Source organism: Setaria italica, chromosome VII, assembly GCF_000263155.2.
Source record: "Setaria italica strain Yugu1 chromosome VII, Setaria_italica_v2.0, whole genome shotgun sequence".
Taxonomy (NCBI): Eukaryota; Viridiplantae; Streptophyta; class Magnoliopsida; order Poales; family Poaceae; genus Setaria; species Setaria italica.
The window spans coordinates 22,557,277-22,567,973 of record NC_028456.1 but is presented as its reverse complement, the minus strand read 5'-3'; the positions used below and the strand labels follow the sequence as shown (position 1 = coordinate 22,567,973).

General features: G+C 44.8%; 1 protein-coding gene across 2 annotated transcripts; it reads left to right on the top strand.

Annotated features, from left to right (window-relative positions):
* Positions 1-4,510: 4,510 nt before the first annotated feature.
* On the top strand, positions 4,511-10,265 carry LOC101773177 (probable WRKY transcription factor 34). Of its 2 annotated transcripts, XM_022827914.1 has the most exons (7): positions 4,511-4,704; positions 6,238-6,316; positions 6,473-6,855; positions 7,457-7,618; positions 8,260-9,068; positions 9,146-9,304; positions 9,437-10,265. In XM_022827914.1, exons 3-7 carry the CDS (start codon positions 6,493-6,495, stop codon positions 10,017-10,019), a joined length of 2,076 nt encoding a protein of 691 aa, XP_022683649.1. In that variant the 5' UTR covers positions 4,511-4,704; positions 6,238-6,316; positions 6,473-6,492; the 3' UTR covers positions 10,020-10,265. The 2 variants fall into 2 exon arrangements, with proteins under 2 accessions (XP_022683649.1, XP_012702708.1); XM_012847254.2 differs by lacking the exon at positions 6,238-6,316.
* Positions 10,266-10,697: the final 432 nt, after the last annotated feature.

The window sequence follows — 10,697 nt, the reverse complement described above, 5'->3', positions numbered from 1 at the left end:
ATACTACGTGGCGCTTCATACTAGTGTGAGACTAATGCGAAACGTCACTTTTACCCTTACTCCTCCTCAATTCCCGCCGGCACGTACCGTGCAAGTGTGGAATTTCGGCCGCCGATACATACTGTGCAACGGATGAATAAGAACAGAATCTAGCTCGTACCTCAAGGGAAAAATTATTGCAGCACTTGATTATCATGATGCGGTGAGGTGATAATTTGGGCTGCATTTGATGTTTTGATGCCCGTTTATTATACACTATTATGGTAAGTGCATGCACATCCACCGTCAGATTGTAGCCCCGAGATAAATTGTTATCTATCCATGCAACAGTTTATGTTCTATGAGCAGCCACCAATTTTAGTGTTTTTTCTCTCTCAATTGGCCGACATTATTCCAGTTCTCAACAATTTTATTAAATTACCAACAAAAAAATTCCAATGTTGACAGAAATAGGAGAGAAGGGGAAGAGGAAGCTAAGGTTAAAAAAGAACATTTCGTATATAGCCTCATACCAGTATAGAGCACAACATCAGCACGAGGACGAGTTTAAAAGTTGAGGGACTAATTGACTTATTTGAAAGTTGAGAAATGAATTTGATCCTTGAGATAAAGTTAAAGGACTAAAATGCTTATTTTGCCTTTGAAAAACAAAGGGACTGCTTGAGTTCTCCACGAGAGGTTAAGATTATCCACCAGAATGAAAATCAAACTTATTGGCCGCAGGGGGTCTGGAACGAAATACGAAGAAATCATCTTCTTTCACGAAAAGACGAAGAAATCTTTCTAGTACCAATCCTATCTTATCCCTCACCATGCGGAGCCAGATGCCCAAATCCTAGCTAGTCTATTTAGGCATGAGCAACGTCGCTTCAGCTGCGGCGCCGGCGCGTGCGGCCCGAGTGCGCGCAGGCGATTGATCGATGGGCCGATGGCCGCGCCGCGCACGTACGATACGGGGGACGGGGAGCCTCTTGATTTGTGGTTGGCATGTCGTACGCCCACGGCGGCCTATACTCGCCGGGGGCAACAACATCAATTCATGTCTGCATCGGGCACCAACTCCGTATGCCTTTTACTCTTCTTTGTTATCAAGGATCGTTCAGCTCTTCCACACGTACTGCCCAATCTTTTCTAGGCAAAAATGAAGAAATCCTCTACAGTTTTACTGTCACGAGCGTGCATAATATGTATGCCATATTGCCAACGGTCAGCTGCGCGCCTGCCCATACGGCATCCAACGTCTCACTTCAGATCCTCGGTTGGGGCCGTGTGCTCCCTTGCGATCCATGTTCAAACTTGCAAATCTGAACTTTTAAGTTAATTTTAAAATACTAATGATAAAAAGATTAAAAATAAAAAATATTCGTCGTGCCTATGCGCGGTCGATGTTTAAACTTGCGTATGTGAACTTTCTCTACACTTTAAAAAGACGGTTGAAACAAGAATCACATTTTTTAGAAAAGAAATTGTTCCAACCTCTATGATCGTACATAAAGTCATTCTTAACTAATGCCCTGTTTGACGGGGCTTTTTCCAGCTTTAGTTTCACCTATTTTACGCAAATTGAGGTACTACAGGATGAAGCTATTTTGGAGGCAGCCCTGTCAAACAACCCCTAAGTTGTGCCAGATGTTCTTTGAAAAGAAATATTTGGAGGCATTTGGTTTATGGTATTTGCCACACTGACATGTGGATAATTGACAATATTATATAGGGTAAGAATTTGTTCTTTAAGCTGTTTAGAGCTTACCCCATGTGTCCTTCCACAATCTAGTTTATGAACCATCTTTTGTCTTGAAGGTCCCACGTTCTAAAAAGTTTTCTCTGACTTTTAATAGATCCTTCCAGAAATGTGAATCCTCAGGTTTAGTCTTAACCTGAGAGAGACATTTTAAGTTTAGATATTTGTTTCTGAGTAAAGTTTATCAGGTAGCATCTTTATTTAGTAGTTTAAATAAGCACCTGCTTAGAAGACATTTGTTTTGAATCCATATATCTATTACCCCCATCCCTTAAAACAGGAATCATATATGCCAAGCGAATTAAATTTATCAATTTAAGGTTGCTTGCTTGTTTTCTTAAGGTCATAACTTGGCCTCTTTTGCATATTGTGATGGCACTCTTTGGCTGCGCTTTGGGAGTTCACGTGCTAGGAGCCGTTGTTTTATATTGTATAACTTTCTCCTATTCCTACTTAATAGAAAGACAAACCTCCTACCACTTCCATTCAAAAATCTTGAGAAAACATAAGGTTTGAAATGTTATACTACACAGTCAATGACAAAAACATATTACTTTAGACAAATCTAATAGATTTATATTTATAATTGGAAAAATATCTATTTTATGCATTGTCGTAGTAATGTTTTATTCTACTACAAGTCTGCAAAAACTATCAAACTATGAACTGACACAAAAGAGACCTAGAATAAAACTCTAAAATGATTACACTTTTAAAACAATATATCATGACTTTAAAAAGCTACAAGGTTGATTGCATCTACTAGCTTTCTAAAACTGGATAATTTTATAAACAATAGTTTTTTTGGTGATACTCCATAAATGCTTAGCATCTAAAAAGTCCCCTAGGAAGTTTAATTCCCACAGTCAAGATAATAATCCTCGTATTCGCATGAGACTAAATAAGAATAACACATAACTTGGCGACCGTCATGCAATAACATTTTTCCACACATAAATAAACAGTACCCTACAAAACCAATTCAATATTACAAATAAATAGTAATCAATTTCAATACATATGAGGGGACAATGGACCCTTATCACCATATTGTCTCATATAACATCAAGGACCCTTTTCACCCACGTTTCAAGTAGCTAGATTGCAGTTGAAGAGATTAGTATGAATAGGAGATTTTATTGATGCCAATTTTTGGATTCACCCAAACAAAAAAGGTTGATGTTAGTCTCATCTGTTGTATCCGCCCATAATAACAATAAAACCATCTATAAGAGCCTTTTTGGAATAAAACATTGCAAAACAAAGCAAGGAGGGAAACACAGGAACGAGGAAGAGGGAAAATTGGAAAACCACAAAATTCCAAAACGTACGAATTAGAAAGTTGAGGTGTTTGGATTGTAGGAAACAATTTGCATCATCATCTATTCCTAACAAATAAAACTCATTTATCTTTAGGAGAAAAATTTATTTTTCAATGTATTTTGTCATTTATAGGCAAAATACTCGCCTTGAAATATAACCAATAGAGCCCACAATATAGTTATTTCGACTCCAACCAACTGCACATCGTTTTCTTCTACCTTCGTCTCTTCCCAGGAGCCATTCCTCCTCCTTTCTCTCCTGTGCGAAAAAAATCCAGCCAAATCTCGGCCTCTACCCGTAAGCTCTACAACCAGCAGCTAAAATCGGCCACCCTCCACGCTCTCTGCCGCATCCATTCACTTGATAGCAGCACATTTGATCAAATCAAAAGCTACAAGATTGAGTAGATCTACGCCAAGGTGATTCCTCAACCAAATTTTTCTACGGGCTCAAACCATGGTGTAATGGAGGGGACAGGAACAAAGCGAGCAACAACAAAAGCAAGAGCTAGCGAACTTGTGTTCCCTTGTGTTGGATTGGATGTTTTATTTCCTGTGTTTTGCACGTCGACAGTTTCCTTTCCTCCGGAATGGAACTCAGCTTTCCTTTGTTCCAAACGCAAAAACACGATTCCTTTCCTCTGGAATGCATTCCTCCAAAATTCTTGTGAAAATTCTTCGATCCATACATGGCCTAAATATTGGTTATGAAATTTAAATTTTGAAGTCAAGAACAACAGTTGGCCAACCAAGCAAACCAGCCCTATAGTTACGCAAAAAATATAGTATTAGTGTATTTGGAGAGGATATCATTAAAATGATTCGTCATACGGGTACAAAATTACTATTGATGTGTTAATATTTCTCCTAAAATTGTATAAAAAATATTTTGCGACTTAAATACTTGGTTAAGTTTTGCAATCCATCGTGAGTGCTATAGCATGAATCTGTGAATTTTTAATAACATACGCTAGACATAAAGGTTGTAAATTCTCGTTTCAAGATGTCGATTTCATATCACACGACTTTTAAATGTATAAATCATTTGTCCTGGTTCTCGACTTCTAATGTATGAATCCAGAACACAAACATGTCTCAATTCAATGAAATGTATAAAATCTGAACAAGAGCTCCAAGCCTAACAAACAGACCAAAAAAAAAGTTCAAAATTAAAAACCCGAACCAGAAGGAAGGATCAAACGGGAGCTCACCCCACCCGTTCGTCTCGAGTCCCAACGGATCCTTCCGCACATCTCCCCCACCCTCCCTTGGTCAAACCGCCCCTCCTCCTCGCTCCTCACCTCAGCTCCTCGCCTCTCTCTCTCTCCCACCCTCTCCTCTGTTTCTGTTCTCCTCCCTTTATTTTCCCCTTCTCTCTCCAGCATAAAACAATTCTGTGGACGATGAGAGAGAAAGAGGGAGAGGGGAGCCGAGTAGTAATGGCAGGGGGAACCTTCTTTTCCTGACTCCCTGCGGCCGCAGCTCATCATTTGTCCCTGATCCTTGTGCTTCGTTCCTGTTGCGCTTTTCTTGGGCCATCGGTGGACTAGCCGTCGCGAGGGAGAAGAAGGCCACACCACAGGCGGGGAGAGGTGCCTCGACATTGCCTTCCCCACGATCTTCTTCCTTCATCAATCACAGGTTCGTGTTCCATCCCCCTGTCCCCTCGATGGCCCCGTCAGTGGACTCTTCGTTTATCACCCTGCCATTTGCGAGGAAATGCAGGCCTGTTGTCGCGAGGGGATTCGGGTGGGAGCCCCTCGCGCGTTCTCTCTGTTGTGCGATCTGAATTTCTCTGTTCTTGCGAGGAAGATCTTGCCATTCTGACCTGATTTGGGGAATCATTTTTTTTGTTTTCGAAATTCGGTCATTTTCGTGCTGACTGTTCAGTTTCCGAATTTCGCGCCGTTGCGTTATTTTGGTTTCTTTTTTTTTCTTTCTTTCTCGGCAATGTGTGCTGTTCCTGAATCCTGGTGCGGGCCTGTCTGATTTTTGAACGCGAAGGCCCCGTCTTCCCCGTCGCTCCATTTCGTCATGAAGGCGGAAGCTCTGCGCCGATCGACCAGCCGGGGATGAGATTGAATGCGGGCTTTTCCCTCTCTGATCTCTGGTTTGCATCCTCTTCCTCCAGTTCCGTGTTTCACGCGGAATCACTGGCGCATCCGTCTCCCCGCGGATTTCGACATGAAGTGCTCTGCTGAAACTGAGCTGGGCCATTCGATTTTGACAACAAAAAATTCGCCTTTCTTCGTTCTACGCCGTTTTGAGTCATCAGCACGTTCTTGAATGTTTCTGCATTTCTCCTTCCTCGCCTCTGGTGTTCTTGTGATCCATTCCCCCTGAATATTTTTTTCTACCTGGAATTTCATAGTTTGTAGAACTTGCAGCAGCAGCAGTAATTTCGAAGAGCTATTAGGGAAAGTTGTTCCCTGTTGTTATGTGCTTTGTTGAGCTCCGAGCCACAGGGGAGTCCCCAGCTAGCACGCAACCATTGGGGTCCATGGCCATCTCTTTTCCTGCTCCCGAAGTGAACGAGATGGAACATCCACGTTCCCTTTTTTTTCGTATTTAATTTCTTTTTGGTTTTCTATCGCTCATGGAGAACTGTGCCGTCGCATCGACTGATCGACCTAACCTTTCGTGTTTGGGAGGAGGGGGCTAAATTTTAGCCCCCGTCACATCGAATGTTTGGACACTAATTAGGAGTATTAAACTTAGATTAATTACAAAACTAATTACACAACCCCTAGGCTAAATCGCGAGACGAATCTATTAAGCCTAATTAGTGCATGATTTGACAATGTGGTGCTACAGTAACCATTCACTAATGATGGATTAATTAGGCTCAATAGATTCGTCTCGCGATTTAGCCTAGGGGTTCTGCAATTAGTTTTGTAATTAGCTTATGTTTAGTCCTCTTAATTAGTATCCGAACATCCGATGTGACAGGGCTAAAGTTTAGCCTCCTCCTTCCAAACAGCCCCTAAGTTGTCGTTTACTGTTACTGGCCGTCTGGCCTGACGCGGTTTCAGTTTTGGAATCAGCTTCAGAGGGCGATGATTCGGTCTCTCTAGAGAATACGTAATAGTCCTTCCAGTTGGAGAAGATTGCCATCTTTGAGAAATTTTTGGGTCACTGAAATTGAGTTTTCCTCTTCAATTAACCTGGTTGCAGGCAGTCCGGTTTCATCTGTTTTGCTCCCTTCAGCCCCATTCTTGATGCCCGTGGATTATGGTGCTTGCTCCCAAGATTTGTGTGAGACTAACAATTTCCACCCATTTGTTTCCCTTGTTGTCTTGTTTCAATTGGATAGTGTCTCTCCGTATCTATTGCTTTGTAAATTTGAAGCTAATGTTTAGCCAAAACATTGACTACTAGTACTGAAATGTAACTGCTCTTCACCCATCAGGTTGAGCAAACTAAGCTGAGATGGAAGGCCATGTAGCAATGGAGGAGTGGAAGGATCCTAATCCACCAGAATCCTTGATGCGGGGCTTCCAGACCGGAACATTTCCACCAGACGCAGAGGTTGCCAAGGCCGGATTTGAGAAGGAAGGCCGGTCGCTGCCAATGACCCCGCAGTTTGGCCAGAAGTCCAGTCCGGGCAGCAGCCTCGCCGAGAGAATGCAGGCAAGAGCTGGATTCAGGGTGCCAAAGCTCAGCATGCCGTTCAGCACTGCAGTTGGAGCTGATAATTCAGTGCCAGGAGCTCCATCGCCCTACCTCACGATCCCTCCTGGTTTGAGCCCGGCAACACTGCTGGACTCACCAGTCTTCATTTCCAATGGCATGGTATGTGTTCTCTAGGTTACGATTTTGGTGCGAAGGCGTACTGGAATTATTTTACCTTTCATCTATGGGATGCTAAATTGGCAGTTCAAGAATGCTTGCTTTACTGAACTTTTGACCTATTCAGAAGTCTGTGAAAGCTTAACTTTGGTTCCACGATCAGTTTTGCTTTGTTTTCCAGCATCCATAGTCTCTTCTTTCCAAACAAGCTGCCATTGTTTTCTCAAAAGCAGAAAATAGTATAGTATCATTCATATCTTTCAAAGTTTTCTTCAAAGCAGAATTGATATGATCAATCTCCAATCTTTCCACAGTAATCTAGTAAAGCACACCCCACATTTCAAAGCCAAACGTCCCCCTATGTCCCTATTTGGAAGTCTTATAGTAATGGATGTTAATGTTGTGGAAGCTGGGATAGGAATCTTATGTGTTTTTTCAGTTCTTATTATATACACTTTTGAACCATGTCCTCTAATGAACTAAATGTGCATGACGTGTTCACTGTTCATAGATATGAACAAGAACAACTATGATCAACTGAAAAAAGGCACTTTGATCCAGAAGCTATTAGTTATTTACACATTTTTTTCATGTATTGTTTCAGGGCCAAACCTCGCCAACCACAGGGAAATTATTCAGGCTTGGTGGAACAAATGACAATGATCCTATTAGATTTGGAGGCTCTCCACTTGGAGCTGGCCCTGACTCATTTTCTTTCAAGCCTTTAGATCTGAAATCCTCACTCTACACTGCTGAAGGAAAGAAGGTTAGTTGCCCTTTGACTAGGCTATAGGTTATTCCTGTTGACATTCATTTCCATGCTAATGATAGAAGTATCTCTATACTTAAAAAGTATTTCTATAACCACGCAGTTGCAGTGATTTCTGTTTCCAAAATTTTACACCAAGTCTTGATGAACACTTAGTTAAATCAGAAGGATTTTGCTCTGTAAGTTTTTTTTATCGGTTGCATACCTGTAACAGATTGGCACACAGTGTTGTTTTTTTAAAAAAATGATTGGGCCACTGTTGCCTATTCTTTGAGCTTTAGTGACACCAGTTGTAGCGAAGTGGCTGGTAGCTTTGACACTACCATTTTGCCCCTCTTATTTTTCATCCTAAATGGAGAAAGGACAAGTTGGACCAACCAGACTCGGCTAGAACTAGATAATTTACAAGTTTAATAAAATAATACTCGCTATCAACTATATGGTTAATTCGCAGTGGCTATCCAGTAGATGTTTTTGCTCCCACTGTTAACTGGTGTTCTTCTTTCTTCTTCCTTTGGTTCAGTCAGGATATGAAAAAATGTTTTCAAAAGTGCCAATGAACCATTTTATTTTCCTTGTTCCTGATCCAATACCTGTTTGCTCTCCTTGCATTTCAAGCTAATTCAAATTTGCTTCAGGAATCTTTATGCAACAATCAGCCTCCACTACCAAGCACTCATGTTTCTGTCAAGACTGAAACTAAGATTCAGCCTGTACAAGAGGCCAATTTGCTGGGCAAACTGAATCAGCAGAATCAAAGCGGGCAGACCAATTTGAAGAGTGGTTCTCATGACTCCAAGCTCAGCCGTCTTGCACCTGTCACTGGTGCAGGCAATGAACACGTATCATCCCCGCACGGCCAGCCCATGGAGGAAGGCGACGCTAGGGGAGGAGACTACACAGCAATTGCCACATCTACACCGGCAGAGGATGGATACAGCTGGAGGAAGTACGGGCAGAAGCAGGTGAAGCACAGCGAGTACCCGCGGAGCTACTTCAAGTGCACGCACCTGAACTGCCAGGTCAAGAAGAAGGTGGAGCGATCGCACGAGGGGCATATCACAGAGATCATCTACAAGGGCACGCACAACCACCCGAAGCCCACTCAGAGTCGCCGCCCAGGAGTCCCACCCTTGCACCCGTTTGGCGACGGTGCGCAAGCGGAGGCGCCCGACAACCAAGGGTCACATTCAAACGTGGCAGGAGCGAGGCTTAACAATGCGGGTATTGAGGACCTGCATGGAGACGGCACGGATGCGACGTCACCCCCCTCTGTTCCCGGTGAGCTCTGTGACTCGTCAGCATCAATGCAGATCCATGACGCCGGTGGTTTGGATGTGACCTCTGCCGTGTCCGATGAGGTGGACGGGGGCGACAGGGTGACTCATGGCAGTCTGTCCCAGGGTGGTGCCGATGCTGAGGGCGACGAACTGGAATCCAAACGAAGGTCAGTACATTGTATCGTGTATTGTAGATTTCTTACTGTTCTTTCTCGATCTGGACCTGACCATCTGATTATTTCAGGAAGCTGGAGTCTTACACCATCGATATGAGCACCGCCTCAAGAGCTGTTCGCGAGCCCCGCGTGGTGATCCAGACGACAAGCGAGGTGGACATCCTCGATGATGGCTACCGCTGGCGCAAGTACGGGCAGAAGGTCGTGAAGGGCAATCCAAATCCAAGGTCTGTCTGAAATATCCCAACTGTTATTTTTTTCAGAGCCCAAGAATTGGCCTTGCTCTGTGCTTGCTAATTGCTCTTGGCCTTGCTCTGTGTTTGCCAATTGCCCGTCTCACCTTGCGCGGTCGGGTTCAGGAGCTACTACAAGTGCACGCACCCGGGCTGCTCGGTGCGGAAGCACGTGGAGCGCGCGTCGCACGACCTCAAGTCCGTGATCACCACGTACGAGGGCAAGCACAACCACGAGGTCCCGGCTGCCAGGAACAGCGGCCACCCGAGCACTGCAACGGCGACGGGCGCGGCCGCCGCGCGCAGGCCGGAACACCCATCTGCGCATGACGGCCTGATGAGGCACCTGGGCAGCTGCGGTGCGCCGTTCGCCCTGCCACTGCCGTCTCGGGATCCGCTGGCGCCGATGGTCAACTACCCGGCGTACGCCTCCGCCGCCCTCGGTGGCAGCGGCGGCTCTGGGTTGCTGCCGAGCCTGCTCATGCCCGGAGGAGGACCCCTCGGGCAGGTCGAGGGGCTGAAGCTGCCCATGCTGGCGCAGTCTTCGCTGCAGCAGCAGCACCCGCTGCTGAGGCACCGGCAGGCGATGCAGGCCGCCGGGCTCGTGGCGCCCAAGGCGGCGGACGTGAAGGTCGAGGGCGCCGGTGCCGCGGCGCCGTCGGTGTACCAGCTGATGCGCAACGGGCTGCCGCTGGGCCACCAGATGTAGATAATAAAAGAGAAGAGGATTAGAGAGCTCTGAGCGTGATTCTCAAGTTAGTTGCTTACCAGTCGTGTTAGGATTAGTTCGTGATAAGTACTACAGCGTGGAAACAAGCACCATCCCTTCTTGCTTCCGGTTTTTTCACCCTTTTGTTAGTTCCAGCAATCTTTTACTGCTTCTATTCATTTTAGCTTCAGTTAAGTTTTCGTTCAGCAACAGCATTTCTTTCTTTTAGTGGGTTCAGCAACTCCATTTGGTGCCTCTGTTTTTTGCTTATGCAAATGTATGCAATTCTTGTCCTGAGAAAGACCCAAGCGTGGCTGGGCTGGCCACTTTGCATCATCAGCCCAGAAAGCATGTTGTTCGAATTCCTCATCAAGCCCATCACGAAAGACTCTTATTGGGCCGCATAAAATTTGGGCTGGATTCTGATAGTAGTACCAAAAATTCAGAAGTAGTTTGTCCTATTCTAAAAGAAGAAAAAATAAAAAAGGAAAAAGGATTGTGGTCGAAGTCATGGAGAACCACCGAAAAAACAAAGGCCATCGAGAAAGGGATGGGGTGGTGCCTGACACGTCCCTCTCTGTCAGCCTCACCGACGTGTACGGCGCAGCAGTGCAGGGCACGGCATCCGCTGCGCTGCCTGCCCCCATCCGAGTTTGATTAGTCAAAGCAGAAGGCCCC

Excerpts from the sequence above, each read along its gene's own strand:
- LOC101773177 (XM_012847254.2), top strand. The coding sequence starts at position 6,493 with ATGGAAGGCCATGTAGCAATGGAGGAGTGGAAGGATCCTAATCCACCA. Across the intron at positions 7,619-8,259 it reads ACACTGCTGAAGGAAAGAAG|GAATCTTTATGCAACAATCA; the intron begins GTTAGTTGCCCT and ends AATTTGCTTCAG. Across the intron at positions 9,069-9,145 it reads GAACTGGAATCCAAACGAAG|GAAGCTGGAGTCTTACACCA; the intron begins GTCAGTACATTG and ends TGATTATTTCAG.